General features: G+C 41.6%; 1 protein-coding gene across 3 annotated transcripts in view; it reads right to left on the bottom strand.

Moving 5' to 3' along the window:
* The window catches only part of kazna (kazrin, periplakin interacting protein a), a 121,278-nt gene that overhangs the window by 21,221 nt on the left and 76,009 nt on the right, over window positions 1-24,048 (bottom strand). For 2 of the 3 annotated variants that reach the window (XM_086110018.1, XM_086110023.1), the window contains exon 5: window positions 4,273-4,464. In XM_086110018.1, coding sequence (XP_085966144.1) covers window positions 4,273-4,464 — 192 coding nt within the window. Of the gene's footprint in view, window positions 1-4,272; window positions 4,465-18,640; window positions 18,979-24,048 lie in introns of those variants that run through there. The other variant, XM_086110031.1, reaches the window with a different exon arrangement.

Below are 24,048 nucleotides of genomic sequence, written 5' to 3'. Positions count from 1 at the left end.
CAGGAAGGGATACAGCATTGTATATCATTGGTTGCCAAACAGGAAATATGGACACTTCAGAGAGTTGATAAAGGCCGAGTTCTACGTTTTTCTGTTGACACAAGAGCTTTAAGCCTGCAAGACACCGAATTCCATCTTAAATGATTGTGGATGTTCAAAAATCCTTTTTTTGGAAGAGGTTGTCATGTCTTAATGCATGGGATATGTGTGTTATGTCTAAGAATATGAATAAGGAGCGCCATAGGCTCCACTGGTTATGACGGATTCCTGACCCTGCAGCATTCATTTCAAGGTAATAAAGAAACGATTTTTTTTTCCTGAGTGCACCAAGAATCCTCTACCGTTTAAAATTGTTTACATATACAGTTGAACCTCGTTACAAGAAAACACGAATAATATGTGGTGACTTTAACATTGACTTATTAAACCCAAATGGACACAAAAAAACAACCGACTTCATAAATACTATGTACAGCAACAGCTTTTGCCCAGTAATCCTGAAACCTAGCAGAATAACAGTTGACACGGCCACATTAATAGATAACATATTTGTAAATAAGATTGACCATAAAATGGAAAGTGGACTTCTCATTAATGACATAAGTGACCACCTACCTGTTTTTGCAGTTTTTCATAATTATTTTGATAGAAAAGCTAAGTCAACAACTCGCATAACAGAAATAAGACTAAGAACCCAACGCTCCACCGACGCCTTTAAGCAAGACCTAGAAAAACAAAACTGGACCGAGGTCTATTCAAACGAAGACCCAAATACAGCGTTTGAAGTATTTCAGTCTACCATAATCTCCTTATATGATAAACATTTTCCATTAACTAAAGTCTCCAAAAAGTATAAAGACCCAAGTAAGCCATGGATAACGAAAGGCATAGAAAACGCATGTAAAAAGAAAAACAATTTATATAAATTGTTTTTAAAATTGAGAACTGAAGAAGCAGAAAAAAAATATAAGACCTATAAAAATCCATCCATTTTCCGAACCGCTTAATCCTCACTAGGGTCGCGGGGGGTGCTGGAGCCTATCCCAGCCATCTTCGGGCAACCTATAAAAATAAACTAGTAAATATTATAAGAACCAGTAAAAGAGATCATTATCATGCACCTCAATGGCAGTTATGGAGTTTGTGGAAGCAATAGCCACTAATATAGACAACAAAGAATTTACTGTTGGGGTTTTCCTAGATCTAAAAAAAGCTTTTGACACAATAGATCACAGTATATTATTGAAAAAACTAGAAAGATATGGCATTAGAGGTGTAGCTTATAAATGGATAAAAAGTTATTTAGAAAACAGATATCAGTACGTGCAACTCAACAATAAAAAAACGAATCAACTGAAAATCACTCACGGAGTTCCTCAGGGGTCAGTGCTTGGTCCAAAACTATTCATCTTATATATAAATGTTATCTGCAAGGTCTCAAAACAATTTAAATGTGTCCTATTTGCTGATGATACAACTTTCTACTGTTCTGGAATAAATCTGAAACAGCTCCTGACAACCGTAGAAAACGAATTAAACAAATTAAAAAACTGGTTCGACAGAAATAAATTGTCACTTAACCTGAAAAAATCGAAGTTAATTGTTTTTGGCACAAGACCAATCAAACACCAAGCTAAAATTATGGTAAACTCAATTGAGATAGAAAGAGCGTATGAAACCAAGTTTCTCGGATTAGTAATAGACTCAAAACTATGTTGGAAGCCACATATCGATAACGTAAAAAGAAAAATAGCCAAAACCGTAGGGATCCTCTACAAAACCAAGGAAGTGCTAAATAAGAGATCTTTGTACACATTATACACTTCATTATTATTACCATATATGACCTACTGTGTGGAAATATGGGGAAATGCCTGCAAAACAAACACACTCCCTATTCTCAACCTACAAAAAAAAGCAATTCGAATTATTAATAGATCAAAATATACGGAACCCACAAATCCACTATTTATCAAATTAAATACGATGAAATTTTATGACCTGGTTGACTTTAAAATCGCCCAATTAATGTACAAAGCACACAATAACCTGCTCTGCCAAAACATTCAGAAGTTTTTCGAAATTCGAGAAAGCAGCTATGATTTAAGAGGTACCAACTTATTCAAAAAACTCAAAACAAGAACAAACATCAAGCAAAGAAGTGTATCTATCAAAGGCGTTAATCTGTGGAATAATCTCGAAACGGACCTGAAAATGAGTAAATCGCTTGCTGAGTTCAAAAACAAATTCAAAAAAATAGTACAAACAACCTACATCAATCAGAGTTAAAATGATAAATTCAAAACATTAAATATAATGATAAATCAGAACTAAGTTGATAAATAGAGAAAGGTATATAAATATCCATTATGAATACAAGAGAAAATTGACACAAGAGTGTCAGGGTGTGGAAGTATATAATCCCGATACAAACCAAAAGTTGTAAAAATATCACGGTTAAGGGTAAAGTATGAGCCTTAATGGAGACTTCTTTCTTCTTACTTTTTTCTTTTCTGATTGATATAAAAATGATTTATTAGATACAATCACATAACGGGGTAGGACTAGATAAGTTTTTTACTTCTTCCTACTCCCTTGAACATAATAACTGTGTTGAATGAAGATTGATTTCTTTCTTTTTACTTTTTTTATCTACCTTATTTTCTGTCAAATTATTACTGTATATATGTTTTATGTTCAATAAACAAACAAACAAACAACGTACCTACATAACAGATCTGTACATTAGAACGGTAATTCGTTGTAGCCATTTCCAATAAAATGCCCGCCAACTAGGAAGTATAATACAGTTTGAACATTTATAGAAAAAAAACACAAACATGTAACACAGTTTAAACACGTCAATTACACACGGATATATGAATTGTATACTTTGTTATGCTGTTCAAATTATCAAGCTGAAGTTTAACAACTATTTTTATTCATATCACCGGATGAACATACGGCATGAAAAAACACAAATATTGCAATAACGTTGTCATATTTTTCCTCGTTCATGCCAGTTCTCTTTTTCTCCAAAGACGATCCATCCCCAGAAAAAGAAAACTTCCACAGTTAATGAGTAAAAGTTACCCCCAACAAACAGTGTAACTGACAATTTCCTGTTGCCCTCTTTCACACGCTGTTTTCATGGTAAAGCCTTTCCTCGCTTGACATTTCCGGACCTTATAAGCCGTACCAAATTCCCCTTCTTGAAGCTTTCATGAACAGCTGATTACTGTCACGACATTGCGGGATTGCTCTTTCGTCAGTCGGGAGACTTTTACATTCCTTTGCAGTGCAAAGATTTCGTGTATGATACAAGTCCAAATGAACTGTCAAGTAAAGACGCAGTCCAGTAACTTACGAGTTGATTTTCACATCCCGGTGGTTGCATCATCATCATCATCATCATCATCATCATCATAGTTGTATAAACCCTGGAAACCACTGCTTGACACAACTGCCAAAAAGTATTTTTACTTCGTCGACATACAGACCAATATCTGTCTTGCATTTATCACAATGCTAAAATTACAATATAAAATCATATGGGGAGCCTGAGAGAGAGAGGACAAAAACAAAAAAAAAATCGGGACATTTGAGTGTTTCCAGCTTTACTAAACAAAACACCTCACAAGTCCAAAACACGAAGCGGTGGTCCATAATATGACCAATATGCAGCAGCTAACATCTCATTCTCATTACGGGGACATGAAAATAATCCCCCGCTTTCAGATCTGGTCATAAAAAATAAATAGACACTCCGCAGGCAATTCTTAATTCTCTTTTAAGCATTGAACTTTAATGCACAGTAGGACGTACTGCAGCAAACCTCATCAACGAAGAGGAACTCTGTTGATGTGCGCTAAAACCACAATAATACATATATAACGTGACTAATATCTCTTTGATATTGTCAATTCAACCATTTGACACTTTTATTTTCATCAGAACGAGAGCTTCCGTTATGTACAATAGAAGACAGAAAGGATAAATAGACTCTTGCTCCAGCCGGGTTGGATTTCGGGCGCAGCGAGTCCTGATTTCAGTAGATGACTTCAAGATCCCTCAAACTAGTTAGCCGCCGCCCTCGCTGGCATGACAAGAGCGGGCGATCGCGAAGGTGCGGGGCGGATGGCCGTCCGCGTGGATTTCAACTCTTTATATTTAATTACCGTGACAATTAGATGACAGCAGTTCATAAGGTTGACGTTATTGTGTATTTTCTAGAGCACACACAGCTAGTTGTTGCCCTTCTGAAGTTCTGACCTTGCAAAGCCTCCTTGGCTCGGTCCAGCTCCTGCTCCTTTTGGGCCACCTGCACGCGGAGCTCGGTGGCAGAAAGCACGTCGGCCGAACATCCTCCTTGGCTCTCCTCCAGGTCCTTACTCAACATATCCTTCATCTGGCGCAGCAGGTGCACCTCTTCCTGCAGTTGGGCCACTTCCTCGCGAAGTAGAACTACAACACACACAGGAAGGTGGAGTGTCAAGAGGCTGAGGTCTCGAGATAACACGAGCGAAAGTTTCAGTGTGTTGGAAAGAGTGGACAGCCACCTATTTTTGCCCACATGACCTCCAGGTTGGCAAAGACACATGCGCTGAAGCTATGCATTACAAATGGCATTTTGAGTGAGAGTCTGCTGATGTGTGCATCGCCTTGCAGGTGACCACAAGCCGATTGCAGCATCCAACCTGCTGCAGCTGCCAAACTCAATGTGAGGACGAAAGACCGCTAGCTTGTAGCACATTCATATCTATCTATCTATATAAGACAGCATTGGTCGACTGGTTAGCACATTGGCGTAACAGTGCAGAGATTCCGGCTTTGTCCTCCCTGTGTGGAGTTTGCATGTTCTTCCCGTGCCTGCGTGGGTTTTCTCCGGGTACTACGGTTTCCCCCCACATTCCAAAAACATGCATGACAGGTTAGTGGAACACTCTAAATTTTCCCAGTGTGGGACAAATAAAGGTTATCTTATCTTAAATCAGTGGTCCCTAATCCCCGGGCCGTGGACCGGTAGTGGTCCATGGGTCATTTGGTACCGGGACGCACAGAAAGAATAAATAACTTGCATAACTTCAGTTTTATTTATTTCGCAATCTGAAAGATGTTTTATTTTGAAAAACTACCGGATTCTCAGTTACATCCGTCTACACAGTATGTCACTCTTGACACAGGTCAAGGTGTGCTTCTCGGTCACGTGATAGGTTACCACGACGGTGAGTCGTATTTTTCGTGCACTTTGTATTTGTGGCGAATCTTATTTTGAAGGCACGTTTAAACATCACCACAATGATCAGAGAGCATTGCGGCGTCGCTTGCATTTATTATTACATTTAGAAAATACCACAGTTTTCATGCAGGTCATATCATATTGTTTTGTTGTATTTATCCGACACACCTTAAAGGCCGGTCCCTAAAAATATTGTCTGACATTAAACCGGTCCGCGGAGCAAAAAAAGGTTGGGGACCGCTGCTCTAAATTGTCCATAGAAGTGACTGTAAGTAAGAATGGCTGTTCGTCTGTGTGCCCTGCGATAGGCAGGCAACCAGTTCAGGGTGTCCCTTGCCTACTGCCCGAAGACGGCTGGGATAGGCTCCAGCACGCCCCACGACCCACGTAAGGATAAACGGATGAGAAAATGGATGGATGGATATTCCAGTAGTTGTGCTTCTGCATGCACAGAAGGTAGAGGTTATTATATAGAAAAGCTCATAATGCCTGTAGGTACAGCTAAAAAAAAAAGGGTAAATGCTTCACTGTCAAACAGATTATTAAATACAAAAGTGAGACTTTTGGGATTTTTTTCTGAGGCTGACAATGAAAAAGGAAAAAAAAACATCTACTAATTTATGAGAGCAATCTAAACGTCACCACTGGTAATATTGGCAACATAAACTAAAAAGACAATCAAAATCAGCACATTTTAGGAACTTTTGTTGGCAACAAATGGTGCAAATGGAGACTAATGGCATCTGATCTTTTTCTGTGCATGGAGCAGCAAACCAATATGTGCACTCGGGATCATCTCTCGCTGCCTCCATTCCATCTGACTGTCCTAAACTGGCTCAGCCCCATTGTGATTATGGCTCACTGAAACAGTAAATTGAACCTTCATCGCTTGCCATTCATGTAAGTGACTGCTTAAATCTTCACACTTGGACAATAGCGAGAACGAACACCTGCACTTGCTGTCAGTGAATTATGGATGCGATTGCCGTCATTTCCTACTTGTATGATTTAGGGCAAATAGATTGAACTGACGCCTTCAATAATACAGCAGCCTTTGCGGGACAGCTTTGCAGCAGCAGAAAACGGTCAAAGTGGTTTTGAAATATCAGCGCATCTCTTGGGATACACAATCAGTCTCTTCTGACATCACAAAAGTGTGTAGAAATGTTTTGAAAGTTGTTTTTTCCTGACTTGATCAGCCTTTGATCTTTCACGGTCCCTTAAATAGTTACTGGAGATGAACAGCAAGTTTAACTGCAGAGAGCTTTTTTTTTTAAGCCGTGAGTTCTTAAAACTGTCAAGTGATTTTTAAAAAAAATACAATGAGCATCAATTGTGGGTTTTTTTTCGATTCGCGGAAGGGCTTGATTACTGAACAAAATGAGGACAGAGTCCTGCAACCCCACAGCTGCTCATACCTGGGAAGCTCCATAATAAACCAGTCAGTTAATCACCATTATGTCAATTGCAACACTGCGCCCGCTCGTAACTAACTGTTATTTAAATAAAAAAAACAGGTTCTTACACACTTTGCTTCATTTTCAATTACACATTTGTTAATGGACATTTTAAAACCAATTCAATGAATGGCTAATGACACTTATTCATGTGCGCTCACAAAATATCACATCTCAAACCCAAAAGTTTGGTGCCCCTTTCGTCACAATATAGAACAAGATAAACGTGAGAAACGCAGCGCTAATAACGGAGCAGGGCCGAACCTCATTTTAGCAGCACTGATAGCTGCAACTACCTTTCCTATTTGAACAGCACGAGTGTTTTAAGGACACGGGTGCAAGGATTTGCTCAGGTTCTTAACAAAGAAAATTGCTTTTGGATAATACATCAATGGAAGCCCTCCATCGGTCTCAGTCACACTCACCTTCTTCTTCTCCCATGTTCACAAACACACACACACAAAAAAGCAGAAATTGGAAAGCAAATCCCCCCACCCCCTCCCCAAAATAAATAAATCAATAAATAAGTGGAAAACATTCAACAGTTTGTCACAGAGGCCATCGGCCATGAGGCAGATGAAATTGGACTTGGCTGATTTGAGATTGGAGGTCGAAAACTGATCGTGAATGACACCGACGCGTGTGTGTACAGTATGTGTGCGTGCTTCTCTGTGTGAGATTCTGCTGTGGTGGCACCATCGTCACTCCGCGTGGTCTGTACAGAGAGTGTGAACACATGAACTGCCATGACATGATGGAGCAGCGACACTAAAAGAGCCTCCAGAGATGACTTGATGTAATTTGCTCTCATTATGTTTGTGTAGCCTTAATTAAAACAATGCGCTCCTGCGCACATTGTTATGGTGATGACTACAGATACACGGCAACATAGTTACCACAACAAGAGCGCCTCCATACACGGCGTGCATATCTAATGGCACGCTCCGATGACAATATGATTAATAACAGCAAAGATGAATGCCGTAATGCTGTATCCTCAGCAAAAACGGAAAAAAAAAAAGATACAGAGTGTCATTGCTTGGGACTGCTTGAAAAAAAAAATACATTGTGACTTTAACCTTTTCAGCAACACTGGTCACTGCAGTGGACAGATATTCAAAAGTTGCTCTCTCCTATATGAATGCTCCCGCCCCAACCCAAAAATCCGGATGTAGGTTATCATAAATCGTGCATTGAAGGGTTGAAAGCTAGTTTGAATTCGACTCGTTTACGGTTTTTGGCACAGGAGACATAAGGGGAAAACAATCAAATGACCAGTGCATGTTCTCGTTTCAGCATTAGTGAATTCTTTTTTTTTTTTTTTTTGTTGCAGATTTGGAACTTATTGTCTGTTCTTGGCTATTTGCTGTTTTTGGGGTGAGGCCAAAGCAATTAAAGCAGTGCTTCATAACCGCCGTCTTTGAGGTACCGAACCCAACCAGTTAATATGCACATTCACCGAACCCTTCATTAGTGAAATTATTATTATTATTTTTTTTTTTACAAATTCAAGATATTGAAAAAAAACATTTATTAAAAACAGAAAAAAGTAAATACAATTTTAAGGGCCATGGATACTTTTTTTTTTTTTTATTGCACGACATACTACGAATACGAAGCGAACTAAATTTCCCACAGCACTGATTGGACAAGCAATGTCATGTGATCATCTGCAGCCAGTGATGGCCAAGCGGGCGTGCCATAATTAATTGACATGTTGAGTCGGGTGTGTCTTAACCTCCATGGTAGAGGCTCCGTCGAACCCCTGAGACCGATTCACCGAACCACTGGGGTTCGATCGAACCCAGGTTATGAACCACTGAATTAAAATATTACTTTGGCGCCATCTGGTAGATTCTTGAAGTTTAATTCACTGATCATGTTTTTTCATTTGCATTGCAGATTTTCTGTTTTGTTTTCTGTCAAAAGTGAAAGAATGTGGCCGCTTCTTGCCCTTTGCCGTTTTGAATTTGCCTGTATTCCCTAACACGTACCATATTTTCACGACCATTCGGCGCACCGTATGGTTGGGCGCAGTCTCATTAATGGGTGCTATTTCTGTATTTTACACATAGACAAAACGCACTGTATTATTGGGCGCAGTTTTAAAGTGGTAAAACATACGCCAGTTTAAACATACGGCATGTATGCGCGCAAGCTAAAAACACGTTTTTAAAAAGGCAACGGAAGCAAAACTGAGTTCCGTTGTATTTTATTTAGCCATCGTACAATGTACTCACGTTTTTCGATCAATCATCACCCAGAAATCCATCAAAGTCCTCATCCTCTGTATCAGAATTGAACAATTGTGCAAGTACCGGTAGTCCATCAAAAACGCCGTGTTCCCTCTCGTTGTCAGTCACTCTCATTGCCATGTGGCTCCACAGAAATGATGCCGGCTTTGCCAAAAATTCGAACAACAGTGCAAGCAGACACATTCGTCCAAGCAGCCACAATCCATTCGCAAATTGTGGCGGAACTCGCCCAGCGCTGCCTCTCACTCTTTGTAAAGTTGTGTTTGCCATCGATCATCCATTGTTCCCATGCCGTTCGCAACTTTACTTTGAACGCCCGGTCGCAACTTTACTTTGAACGCCCGGTTGATGCCGATGTCCAGCGGTTGGAGTGCTTTAGTCAAGCCTCCGGGAATGACGGCAAGCTCAGAGTTCATTTGCTTGACTTGGTTTTTCACCGCTGCTGCGAGATGGGCACGCATGCCAAAAGCATAACCGATGACTTGAAGTTTGAACTGAGCTTCGTAGGCGTGTCTCTTTGTAGAATTTATTTTCGGGGGTTCTTAGAAACCAAAACCGAAGTTGTTTTGCAACAATGCACATAGCCACACTCTATACAGGTGTTGGTACGTGCTTGGGGCGTCCCTTTAGCGTCCACTTACACGCCCACCCTTCACTCATTGGCGGACTTCTTCGCCGCATGCCTGTCCTCACTCACGTCTGCCTTTTCTCTCTCTCTCTCTCTCTCTCTCTCCATATATGTATATATACACACCCACCCTTCACTGATTGGCCGACTTCTTTGCCGCAAGCCTGTCCACAGTCCCTTCCGCCTTTTCTCTATATAAACAGCATGTAGGCTGTCAGTCAGGTTTTGGAACTCAGCGCATACACAAGACGCTCCGCATCATAAGGCGTCCTGTCCATTTTGGAGAAAATTTAAGACTTTTAATGGCGCCTTATAGTCGTGAAAATATGGTATTTTGGTGTTGAAATACCAAAAGGTTCCATAATACAATTTGTGCAAAGTGCTAGCATAGTTGTGCTACTGCATTATTTAAGCTAGTATGCTAGTTAATACGATTAGCGAGTCTCCTGTGAAGGTGGTTTGCTTGCGTTGAATAATCTCACCACTTTATACCGTACCCGTATGATCATAATTGTGTAGAAGCATGGCGTTGATGCTTTATGATCCTCGCTATGTTTCAGGTGCTTGACTGCCATCTTGGCCCAATTTGACTTTTTCTATCAATAATCTTGGCCTGGCTCAGCCCCAATCTCCCATGAATGATGGGGGTTCACTGGATCTGAATTTCTTTGAATGCACCCGTGTGGTACCAATGTGTATTCTCAAGGCAACAATGGAGCCCATCAACATTTATCAGCCATGACAACTTCTATCCAATGCCAATTTCCTCAGTGGAGCACATTAAATGGTCATATATCACTGTATTAAATAAATAAAAAAGAAAACCCAGAGTAATGTTTTCCTGACATTCAGTGATGTTCCATCTGTGTTGCACGAAATGCATTTCCCACTAATGCCAAGCATTTCCTTCAAAAGAAACAAGAAAGCAGCCACAGTGGAAATTGTTTAAAATGGAAATAATATATTTGTATCTCTACAGATGCAGGAATTTCATACTGTACATTCTGCTCTCCCGCATGTAACGGGGTTGAACTTTTACGTTCATCTCTGGACTGAATGGCCGTGGCACCGAAAAATCTCAGCCAGCACTGGGCCGATACCCTTGTAACGATTTGGTCAAATCATTTTGTTTGTTTTAACAAACATGAAAAGCCAATACGAGTTAATCAGTGACATCTTAAAACAAAATCTGCATCTCAGACAGCTCACTTTTTGGAACATGGCGTGCACACAAGCATTTCAAGAAGTTAACCACAGTAACACAAACAAACAACAAAAGACACCGCCTCAGCTTTGACAACAAGCAACAGTAGTGACACTGGTATCTATCGACGACAAGATTTTCCCTCGTTGAGGCTGGTTATTCATTTAGGGGGTTAAAAAACAACAACAAGGCCATGAATAAACCATCAACTGCAGATTTTGAGGCTCTCCTGAGTTGAGGCCTCGGTTAGTAACGCGTCATTCTCGTGTGACATCTTGCGTGACAGCACTTCAATCTCAACGGTCTTGTGTGACTGTTGAGGCAGTTCTTTCGGAAAAGTAGTACTTCAGAAGCATTCGAACATCCAAGGTTCCGCTAGAATACTGCATTCTTTGGAAGTTGGAAATAGCGGAGATGGCGCAGGAAAAGAGCGGAATTGTGGAAAATAAGCTGCGAGGAGAGCTGCCTGAATGTCGGCCTCTATAAAAACCGTGAGGTAGATTTGTATACCGCAAACTGCAAGCCGCTGATAGCAAATTCATCAGCGGCTCATGACGATAGCAGGTGTGAGTGATGAGGGCGGCTTTCAGAGAGGGTCTGCGGGTGCTTGGAAAGCAGGATTAGTGAGTCAATTCTCATGAGCCGAACAATCTCCCTGTGTCGCTGGAGGGAATGAAAGGGTCACAGCTGATGAAAATGAGAAAGGATGGAAGGAGGAAAAAAAAAACAACTTGCCCCAGGGCACTTCATTTCAGAAATCAAACTAATAGTTTGTATCACTTGCTGGCGATGATGATGATGATGATGAAAAAAACAAAACCAAAAGCCATTGAATTTGTCATGACTTGCTATTTATAGATGAGGGGGAAAAAATCAGTTTCTGAGGTCTGCACTTACTTTCTTTAGTTTTGAACATTTATGCTTACATATTCCCGACTACGTCATGTATCCCATCAGTTGATAGAGTACCGTATTTTCCACACTATAAGGCGCTTCGGAGTATAAGGCGCACTTTCAATGAATCTCCTAGTTTAAAACTGTTTTCATAAATAGGGCACACCGCATGGAATAGAAGCGACAAGAGTGGCTGGGGTTGCGTTATGCATCCACTAGATGGAGCTACGCTAAATACAATGGAATTCAGCTTTATTTCAATAGTGCTTTCACATCCACTGCAGCTGTAACAAAGTGCTTTACAGAAAATTTAAAATATACCGTCCAAGAAATCAGAATATCGATCCGTATATAAGACCCATCGGACTATAAGGTGCACTGTCAGTTTTGGGGAAAAGTGAATGTTTTTAGGTGTGCCCTATAGTGCCGAAAATACGGTATATCACTAAAAATGGATGCAGAGCTACCAAGTGATAGAAATTCCCTTCCCGAACAATTTATCGAAAAATAAAGGCACGACGCCAAACATTTTAGGGATACTGTCCATTTTCCTAACATGTTTTCTGGGACCGAAATACAAACGAATCATTTGAAAAAACATTACTCACTATTAGCTACACCTCAACGAACCGCGGTCGTTTGGGTTCCAACAAGTATCATGAGTGTAAAGTATGACAGCAAAGACACATTGCAGTGTCACATCGTTTATGATAAATAAAGTTGTCTTTAACACGCAGTTGTCGTCTGTGAATTATTGGATTGTATTAACGTATTACACATCGTAGTTGGCAGCCATTTTATTGGAAACGGTTGCAACAAACTACCGTTATAACATATAGATTCGCTATTTCCCTCGAGTTACGTTGTAGCGAGGTTTGATGGATGGACATCATAAATAACAATTGTTATTTTCAGCACTTCTAACCGCCCCCCCCCCCCCCCCCCACAAAAAAATGAATTGATCAGAATAAAATGCTTCACATCAAAGGCCTTGAATTAACAACGTTGATCAGCGCATGAGTGGCTACGCTCTCATCAGTCACTCGCTAGATCAAGAGCTGTACATCCCGCCGTCTGACATCCGCATGCCTGGAAGCGAGACTATTTCATGCTTCAAGTCCTTGCAGCGGTGACGACTGAACTTGAGAGAGCGGGGTTAAAGTCACACTCGACTCATCTGTGAGCAGACAAGTGATCAGAGGGAACGATAGGCTGTAATCTTCACATTCCACAACAATCTCTGCGTGTTGGCCTTGTGGCCGCCGATGCTATCATTTCGAATATCTACAACTGGCGTCGCTGAAAAACAGACGGAATTTAGTGGATTTCAAGACAAAGGTGGAATCAATTGCTTTGTTTTTTTTTTCCAGGTTCTAGTTTGTACTCCAGACAGATTTTGGACCATGAAAACTTGGGTCGAGCAAATGTATTTTAGTTACATACTGTATATCCATCACAAACGAGGTTTGACCACTTTTTAGCAACACGTTCAAATAATTACAGTGACAAGGTGCGACTTACCATTCGGCAAATGTAGGCAGTTACTTGGGCCCCCGATATTTGCAGCGACCGCCAAAGGTCTCTGGAAAATCGATGGATAGCAAAGTTGTGAGCAATGTGCCTTACTGAGAACAGCAAGCGCTAAACGCTTTTGCCAGTAGTAGCGCTGCAGTCTGTGTCAGCCGAGGAGGATGCGGTGAAGGAGTGGAGAGTGACACAGGCGAGTTACAGTATTAAAGCGGTTGAAATAGTACGCAACATTCAATGTTGATCAATTTGCAGCAAGACGTATTGTGATGCTTCAGGTGCGAGGTAATCCTCAAGAAGGATTTGAAGGACTTTATATTTTTTCAAATGCACATTTTTTTTGTCCATCCGTCCATCCGTTTTCTGATCCACTGATCCTTTCGAGGCTCACGGGCGTGCTCGAGCCTATCCCAGGTGTCTTTGGGCAGCAGGCGGGGTAGTGGTACACACTGAACTGGTCGCTCGCCAATCGCAGGGCACACAGTGACGAACAAACATTCGCGCTCACACCTCGGGACAATTTCGAGTGTTCAATCAACCTGCCATGCATGTTTTTGGGATGTGGGAGGACAGAGGAGTACCCGGAGAAAACCCACGCAGGCATGGGGAGAACATGCAAACTCCACACAGGAAGGGTGCCAGAATCAAACCTTGGGGCCCCCCAAATGACTACTAGCTACGCCCCTGGACAGCATGATGACTGAACAATTTAGCAGCATTTTTTTTTGTTCGCAGAAAAGTTCTTTGAGGGGGGAAAAAAGATCTAACATTGCTTTTCAAATGAATTTACAATAAGCCAACGATTACGAGTTAATTTTCCCCGAGGACAATTCTTTGAAGGCGCAGCACTAGTCTGCACTGTGGATTAAAAAGTAATCCCTTGATAACATTTGCTTTTGCGAGATTAAGCAGCGTTTTCCCAGAAACTGGATTGAGGTTGTGGTTATGACATGTGGGTAGATTTGTTGTTTGTGATTAAGGTGCTAGTTGCTTGGGGCTCTTGAAAACAACTCGACAAGCGTGTGATGCGGCAATGTGAGTTGCAGGCTGCCATTTGACCTCCGACGTGGACGTAGGTTGGCGCTAACCAGCATGACGCCACAAACCAAGCGAAACAAAAGTTGAAGAAATGTTTCCTCTCTATGTGCTTCTCTGAAAGATTATTAGCAACACATTATTGGGGAATGAAATTAAATTCATGGTATCTTTTGAAAATGGTGTGTGCGGGTCGAGTTTGTCTTCTATTTGACCATACACAGTGAGAGAGTTAATTGGACAGCGGTACCTCTACTTGCGAAATTAACTCATTCATTACCAGCCATTTCTGGACCAAATCTGAAAAGACGTTTAAAAACGTCTTTGGGAGTGAATGAGTTAATAGGTTCTGGAAGAAATTTCTTAACTCGAAAATGTTGTCAGTGGAGACGCATTTTTCATGTAAATGCCCCCAAAATTCAGACATCCATGTTTTATAAAGCATAAAAATCCATCAAAATATGGAACCAATACAAGTTACAATTAGATTATTGCACAATAAATGAGATTTGTGCATAATGTAAAAAACAAAGAATAAAGTAAAGAAGAAAAAAGGTCATTTAACTTTTAATAGCGTCCTCACTGGGGGTTTTTTTTGTTGCTTTTTTTAGTCCATGTTCTCTCTCAAAAGTGTTTTTTGACTGGCGTTTTGTCAAGAACTGATCCAAGGACGTTTGCATTTGTCGGCGTTTAACGATCCTTCGAAAATGTCCAAGGCAAACATCAGCATAGTGTGCGATCGCCCGAATGGTGAACACTTTTTCTGGGTGACTCACATTTACGTAAAACTATCGGAGCACCGCATGGCCCAAGTGCGGAATGGCGAGGACGCTGCATAGACACATTATCTATCTATCTAAACAGATACAATGGTCCCTCTTAGCCAATGGGATGCCAGGATGATGCTTGGTAGTAGCCAATGGCAGAGCAGCTAGAAGTTAAGTTCAGGAAACTCAGAGCTGCAATGAGCAGCCCACACTGTATTTTTACCTTTTGTATCTTGAAATTTCTTTCCATAACAAGAGGCAATATTTTCCTGTCGTTTCGTAACTTGAAAATTTCGTATGAAGCGACGTTCGTAAGTAGAGGTACCACTGTATCTGGTCAGGCAATGTTTGCTTTTATCTGCCTCAAGAGTTGTGCTGCTGCAAGAGCATATTTTTCATTTAACTTAAAAAAAGAGTCATATTCTCCCCAGCGTTTGTTACTGAGCATATTTCAAAAAAGAAAGTACTTTTCAGATACTTTTATGTGGGAGTGCGAGTCAAAAACAGAACAATGAAGAAACGATAGTGTCCGTTTTGCCGGGAGACATCCCTTGCATGGAACCAAATCCAGCCAAGAAAGTGTTTCAGTTTTGACAGATTAATCCTATTATGTGTACAAATATATTAGTTCACACGGGCAGCCAAGGGGGTCGTATTTATCTGTCACCGCGAATGTTAGAACTCTGCATATGGCGTCATTGAGAAAGAACCTTTGCAACTGAGGATAACCGTACAGCTATTCATAATGTCGGTGGAGGAGGCGGCACCTGATAAGCAAAATAAACAAAAACGGAATATTAAATGTGTTGCTAAAAATGCTAAAATAGTATGTTTGAATCGCGAAAACAGGTCTGCTTTTGGAATACTAGAATTGAGAATAGCCTGATGATACGAGGCGAAATGAGTGAGTCATATTCTGAACATGACAGCCAATCAAAGAAAAAGTGTTTTGGAATCATCATTTTGAGGAACCAAAATGTGCTCACATCCGTCGGCTTCCAAAAAAAACATCCCACTATCCCGAAATGACATATTCTCGCAGTTGATGGCTTTGTAAACAACGCTAAAATGTCACAAGAATGTAAACAGGAGGAGGTTCGGCTGTATGGACCTGCAAGCAAATAAAAGAGCCCCCATAAACACAAAGTGGAGCAAAACTGGTGTTAGTTCACAATTTCATGAACTAGGTGGACAAGACAGCAGCCTACAACACGCTCGCACGTCGATGAGGATGCTTCAAAGGCACGACTCGGTGCGGCCGTCACCCAACTACAACAAACAAAAAAAAGGGAGAAAATATTGAGCAGATGCAACCACAGACGAGCGTCGTAACCGCTGCTTTGTTCCGCCGCAGGATTAATTTGCCAGATTCACAAATGACCAAAAGTCTCCAAGTGTGAACGCGCCCTTGTTCAAGATAAATGGGACTTACTTGACCAATGATGATCTTACTTTCAAATCTAATTAAGGAAGCCACAATGTGAGATGGTAACCACCACCCGAGGGAGCTTCCTGCTGCCATCACCTGCCGCACTCACGGTAAGAAGAATAAAACGAAGGCAATTACACAACGAGCTAACTCAGCTGTAAGGGCTTCGATGCTGACACTGTCGCTTCTTTCTCTGTGTGTCGGTGCAAGTATCAGACAAGGTGCCCTCCCCCCCGCCAAAAAAAAAGTGTTGTCTTGGTGTTGGCTTTAAATTGAACATCAAACATCAATTTCGGCCGTTCTTCGAGAATGACCCAATCTTCATTGTTGTCCAAATTTACTTTGCAAAGCCAAATAGCCAAACCGCTAACCTAGGCAGAATTCACAGATGTCCGAGAAATCTGAGAAGAAAAGGTGAGTCATCGAAGCACAACTGCAAATGCATTAGCACGCTCGGAGTGCTGAGGCGAAGGCAGCAATCCATCGCCCGCAGGTGTTTGTTTTGCTGCGAAAGCACTCATTTTCACAACCACACCTCGGTGTTAAGCCCTAAAGGCCTCATTGAAAAACATTCAACTCAGTCTATTTTAATACCTCAATGTAATGTGGCTCGAAACCGTTAGCTATACACTAAGGGTGACAAGCAGTGTTGCTGCGCTCCTCCGTGAGAAGACCGAAGTGGAGCTAAATGATCCGAACGCCACGAGACAAATGAAAATGAACGTTGGGAAACCAATGTCACACATGCATACGATTATTCTGAATTAATAAGGATAAAAAGCTTACCGTATTTTCCGCACTAAAAGGAGCACTGGATTATGAGGCGCACCTTCAATGAACGGCCTAATTTTTTGCATATATTGGGCGCACTGGACTATAAGGCGCAATCTACAATATATCCACTAGATGGAGCTACACTTCTTCCATTCGGCTCGAGAGGCGTTAAAGACCGCTTCCGAAAAACGTAAATTATCGATTACTTCAATGAAACTACGAAAATTGAAAATAATGCATCAAAACAGAACATCAAGCGAGGAAATCATAAAATAAATTCTATAGCCCCCCTACAGAATTTATTTTGGCATTTCCTGGATCGTAGCTCCAACAGAACGATCAGATGTCTGTAAAATGTAGGAGACTGGACTGTCTCAAAAGTGTTTATTATTTATTCCTTTGTTGTGTACTGCATTCACAAATGAGGAAATCACAAAATAAATTCTGTAGGGGGGGCTGCAGAATTTATTTTGTGATTTCCTCGCTTGCTTTTCCGTTTTGATGCATTATTTTCAATTTTCGTAATTTCATTGAAGGAATCGTTAATTTACGTTTTTCAGAGGCGGTCATGAACGCCTCTTGAGTCGAACGGAAGAAGAGAAGGCACGAAGACCGGACGAAGATGTACCTGTATTTGTTGAGACTGTGAAAACCATTAATAAAGTGTGCGTTTTAAAAAACAACACCACAGCTCTCCTTTTTTCGGAGCTGCAACAAACACTTATTCAATAAAGCAGCGACACATTGTAAGCATGTCTCCAGCAAGGAGCCATCTTGGAGTCGACATATTTCTGTAATGACCATACACAAGGCGCAGCGGATTTTAGACGTGCTGTGAGCTTTTAAGAAAATGGAAGACTTTTTGGTGCGCCTTATAGTGCGGAAAATACGGTAAATTGTAACAAGTAGCCACACAAATGCAAATGTGCCATCAGTACCAACAGCTCGTAGTGTGTTCACTCTAAACACACAGTGACTTTTCCCAGAGTAAAAAAAAAAAAAAAAGTCTGAGGACAAACTTCACTTGACACAACTGTCGAGTGACCTCGTCAAAAGCCTTGAACGCTAGTGCAAAACTCCACTCCTGTCTATGTTCTTCACTCCTTTGAATTGGTAGGTTAAAGGTCGCAGCTCCACATCGACAGCGAGTTCCGACGAAAAGAACGCCCCTCAAGTGCGGACAGGTTAAAGTCTCCCAACGGCTCCACCGTTAAGCAGGTGACTGGATAGGGGGGGAGCCTCACTATCAGATCAAGCCACTGTGGACACACGAGCGAGTTATTCAATAAGCGGGGGGAAAAAAAAGCAGGTGGAAACTCCCTTCTGGGAAATAATGACCCACCGCTGCATTTCCATTTCGAAAAGAGAACTGAAAATCATCACTTTATGCTTCAGTCTAATGTGACGGCCGCCGCAGTCATTTCCACTCACCGCACTTCGTCTGCTCCCTGTCTGACTTCATCCCCTGAGAGGGGGGTTCTCCAAAGGATTCCAGGTTAAGGCAGTAGTCTGCCAAGGCCCTTGACGATGCACAAAATCCTTTTTAAAAAACAAAAGAAAGAAAGAAAATCTTTCACAGCCCACACTCGGCTCGCAAGTGCTTATCGTGGCATTGACTCCGGGAAATATCCAGTATCCAGGTGCTGCCGCTGCGGTGTTTCCTCTTAGTGTCCCTTGCCGCGCCTCGCTCATTCCAACAGTGGACCGAGCTTAGAGGGGTTGTCGCTATTTTGCCCATGTTGCTCGAACACACGCTTAGAGAGATGCGCGTACTCAAACAAGGGCGGAGCCAAGTCAAGGTGTCGGCTTGCAGACAGGTGAGTGTGAATGCAGACTCACCACGGCGGGCTGCTCGGCAGCACGCCTGGCAGCTGTTGACTTGCCTCGGGGTCTACTGGTACACAAACAATATGCGACTCATCCGTGCTCATCTTTTAGTGAGTACAAACAAATATAACTCACTTTTTTTCGACGAGAGATTGTCTCACAAAGAATCCATTATTTGCACACAAAGTGAAGTCGTTACGCAATGGGTGAAAGCATAAATATGGTTGAAGTTGCCTTCATCGCTTTTGCAATTTTTTTTTCTCTAAAAATATTGGCCAAGTTTGAAATAAAGCAATGTTCTAATCTGTATTTTATGCTTCAGGTTTCAAGTGGCATCAAATTAAAGGCAAAAGTAACTTTGCAGATTCAAGTACAATATCGGTAGTCTCCAGAGCACTTAGTCCTTCCTGCGCAGAGCGCATATTTGGCATTTGATGACGTTTAGATCGGATGTGTGCAGATGAGCGTTCATATTGCAAGACGCATCGCACACATATCCTATTTATATCACTATACAAAAGAGGGCCAGGCCCGACTTGAAAAAAAAAATTGTACTGCAAGTATTCACATTGCAGATGGGCAAAAATCCATCCATCCATCCATTTTCTGTTCCGCTTTATCCTCACAAGGGTCGTGGTGGGTGCTGGAGCCTATCCCAGTCGTCTTCGGGCAGTAGGTGGAGGACACCCTGAACCGGTGCCAGTTGCAGGGCACACACAGACTATTAACCATCCATGCTCACACTCACACCGAGGAACAATTTGGAGTGTTCAATCAGCCTGCCATGCATGTTTTTGGAATGTGGGAGGAAACCAGAGTACCCGCAGAAAACCCACGCAGACACAGGGAGAACATGCAAACTCCACACAGGGAGGCCGGAGCTGGAATTGAACCCTGCACCTCTGCACTGTGAGGTCGACGCGCTAACCACTGGACCAGCCGGGCCGCGTGGGCAAAAATAAATACATAAATTGCGCTGCAGTGTGACCATAGCCTAAGAGTTGACGCCAAATATGTACATTTGAAATTGCGGTTTCATGTAACGAGTAAATTTGTGTGATTTCATGACATGTCACGGGATTGCTAGTTTGAATTTGCGTGCATCAATTATTCAAAAATAAGCCACAAAATTGGACTTGATTGCATGGCTAAGTGTGATCCCGTAGCAATTAAACCACCAAACATGATCAGGGCTTGGAGACATCTATTTATGGAATACATTTATGAAACTTATCGATGTCAATGTGATGAAAATGAACCAAACTCATATCACATATCACAACCTTGAAACGTTTCTCTTTATTTATTATTATTATTGTTTAATGTAATATCCCTGTCCTCCAATATCATTAGTTGTCCATTGTGCTGATGCATAATGTCCTAACTGACGAAAAAGAATAGTCACAGGATGATAGCGGCAATTTTCTGAGGCTATCTGAGAGGATGAATGGGAGGTTTGGTGTTCCGGTCACGCGTGTTAACAGTGTAAGTGGACTCTGACAACGTAAGCGGAACACCAATCTCAGTTTACTCATAAGAAGTTTTTAAGGCAATGTTAAGAGCAGGAGGAATTGCGGTTATAAGGCGAGCCAGAAATTGTTTCCAAGGGAGCTGAAGTGCATTGGCCTTGTACTCAATATCTTTAAATTGCAAGAAGGAGAAACTGGAGAAAAGCCGTAATTGTGTCATTCATCATGTCGCCCCTGTGTGATGGAAAGCTACTTAATAAATGCGCTGGTCGTCCCAGCGTCTGGTGGAGTTCACAAACGGCTTCAATCACAAATCCTTTACGAAATAGTCATTTTGTTTGTTTTTTTGACTTGTGCTCTTACTAAAGCTGTCAAGCGATGACATTTTTTAAAAAATAAATTAAGCGTGCAGTTTTCCGTAATTATTTGCGATGAATCAGATGTATCTACTTCTACTTCCACTTTGAAACTCGTAACAGGTATTTCAACCCGTCCAGCCTTCAGTTGAAAAGAATCTTGGAATTAATGTAGACTCATCAAATTAAATTCCTTTCATCAATGACGACAATTCTTTTTCAATTAGGCAACAAAAAGCTCAAAAGTGACTCAGCATTATCGGCATTTTTCTTATAGTCGTCGTATGGAGACAATTCTCAAAACGGCTCGCTTCGAGGTTTTCGTCATCCGCCCCCGAGCGTCACACTCCGGCAGTGTTGATTGGCAGGAGAGGCCCCGCGGAGGTAACTTTAGCAGGGTCTTCTGCTCTCAGACAATACGGCAAAGACGCGCAACTAATACGACATTTCAACTTGGTTTTGCAAAGTGTGCAAATTATTTCCGATGTGTCCAATGAGCCATTCTGCAATTGAAAACGTCAACGGAAAACGACCTCGCGGCCCTTCTTTGTTCGTCTTCGCGCCGGCGACTCTCGAAGACCGATTACAAAGTGAGCAGGGGTGAGCTGCCGCTGGAAGTAAATCAAACTGCTTTAACTATGCTAAATTTCTTTTAATACTTTCCATCATTGAAATTCATCTCCAGTTAACGTTCAGCTGTGACGGCCCAAGCTTTGACTCTTCATTAGCAGTGGTTGGGTTGTGTAATATATTACATTTAGACAGTAACGGAATAATAAAATCATTTACTCATTAAAATTGTTAATAATGTTCCAGTTACTTATTCCTGTAACGCATTAGAATTTTGGGACCACAAGACAAAATCACCAAAAGTATAGTAGAAAGCGATCCATTAGATCATTTACAATCAAAGTTGTTAAAGAGCCCGTAACATGCAAAAATCAACGCTATTCATGTATATATTTACATTTTTATTTTGTGATATTTTTTTAGCCAGCGGGACGCCCGACGAGTATCCTGGAAAGAGGCGCAATGAGTGGCGACCTACGACTTTACGACTATTTACTGCACACGTGTCAAACCCAAGGCCCGGGGGCCAGATCTGGCCCGCCCCCTCATTTTATGTGGCCTGCGAAAGCAAATCAAGCATGTCAAGTTCCATGATGCTCGCAAAAGTCTGAACCAACATTTCAAATTGTCATACGTAATCCACAATAACAGTCATTATTCTTGACGTCTGATTTTCAAACTAGTTATTCATCAATTTATTGTGCGCTGTGTTTGTAATATGGGGAGGGGATTAAACATTTATATGATTTCCCAAAATTCGTAACGGCCCTCCCAGGGAAACCGTAACTACAATGTGGCCCGCGACAAAAAATGAGTTGGACACCCCTGATTTACTGTTTTCATGGTACCTCAACTGACAAACTTAATTCGTTCCGTGTTATTTCCACTGCACAGTATCGGTTCAACTTTTCCATGACTAGTTTTTTTAACTTCATATAAAACAGGGGTGTCAAACTCATTTTAGTTGCAGGCCAATTTGGAGTTACGTCTTCCCTTGGGGGGCCGTTCTGACAGTGAAACCACAAAATTATGACTTGTACACAACAAATTAATAGATTACTAGTTTTGAAATCAATCAAGTCAATTAAAATATTTTGTTCAATCATTGTTCAAGTAAGGCTAAACAAGGAAACAAAATTATTGCAAAATCTCACTGTTATTTATTACACATGACAATTTGACATTTTGGTACAGATCTAAGCAAGTTGACACACGTGATTTGCTTTCGCGGGCCACATAAATTGGCCGGGGGGACCGGACCTGGCCCCCAGGCCTTGAATTTGACAAAGTAAGATAAAATGTCTACTCTCTGAGGCATTATTTTCAAAAATGCTCATCACAATTTTGCTGGAAAATGTGCCGCTCTGCTAGTTTTCCCTGTTGGCAACACAGTTTGTGAATCGCCGCATGACCAGAGACAAGAAACTTGTCAGCAAGCTCCTCACTCCCCCTCCTTTCATAACTTGCACTCCACCCCCCCCCCCCCCCCCCACATGGGATCTACGGTGGATTTGCTACATAAGTCTTGAGGATGTCCATTCTTGAGGATGTCCATTCCTCTCCCATGACCTCTGTCTCACCCTGCAGCTCTTCGCTATGTTACCCCAGGCAAAGTGCATAAATGGTCGTGTGGGTCAGCAGTAAAACGTCAACTTGAAATCTTTAAACATGTGTACAAGCATATGATGTCGCCCCCACCAAAACCTTTCATGGGGTCAAGGATTCTCCTCCCAATCAGTGCAATGAATTCAAAGCACAGCAGCTTGATAGGTGAGGGTTTTACCACAATTGCATTTCCTTTTTTTTTCTTTTTCGTCCCTTTCACACATCACCAGAAACCCACTCAGAGGATGACATTGAAGAGGCACACAAGCAAAAAGGAGACACTGCAAAATGACCATGATGAACATCATCAACAACATTAGAGTTGTTTTTCCTTGCCAGTCCATAGGGTCATAATTACAAGCTGGAGCGCCTAAGCAAGCCTTAATGTAGGAGTATATCGGCAAAGCTATTACTGATACATGGAAATTACTGTGGAGATGCTTGGATATTGTTGATGGTGGCAATTTAAAGTTCGCACTCGGCGGCTCAGGCGGCTTCCACGGGGAAAAGTGTTTTGGGAAAATCCACACAAGTACTGTGTGTGTCAACGGCAAGTCAAAGTCGAACAGATTTCAATGAGGGGTGTAGCTTCGCAATGTGACCAATTTGAACATTGTAAATGATTTCATGGAGCTAATGTCCACAGCGTTTCCTCGAATGCGTTGTAGAACAAATGAGACAATAAGGGGGCTCATTTTGAAACAGGAAACACTCCCTTGGGAAGCAAAACTCACCCAAGAAGTTCAAAGATTTGCAGCTAAAAGAGGAGTTGGCAGTATTCAAATTGCGAGCAAGATTTGATTACAGCCTAATCTTCAACCCTTTCGCAATGTCAAGAATGCCGAGTCGCGTCTCGTGAATTCGTCAAGTACGGTCTTCCTAAGAATGTCCTCGGCAAGTCCTTTTAATAATTGGAGTGGCTGTGTCCGAGTGATTTTTGCCCACATCACATCAAATGATTGACACTTTGTGCATAACAGCGTTTGCATCTGATTAGCTGTTTTTCTTCGGG

Source organism: Hippocampus guttulatus, chromosome 1, assembly GCF_054856545.1.
Source record: "Hippocampus guttulatus isolate MCC_2025c chromosome 1, RoL_Hgut_1.0, whole genome shotgun sequence".
NCBI lineage: Eukaryota > Metazoa > Chordata > Actinopteri > Syngnathiformes > Syngnathidae > Hippocampus > Hippocampus guttulatus.
The sequence above is the reverse complement of the archived record's forward strand: the minus strand, read 5'-3'. Positions and strand labels throughout refer to the sequence as shown.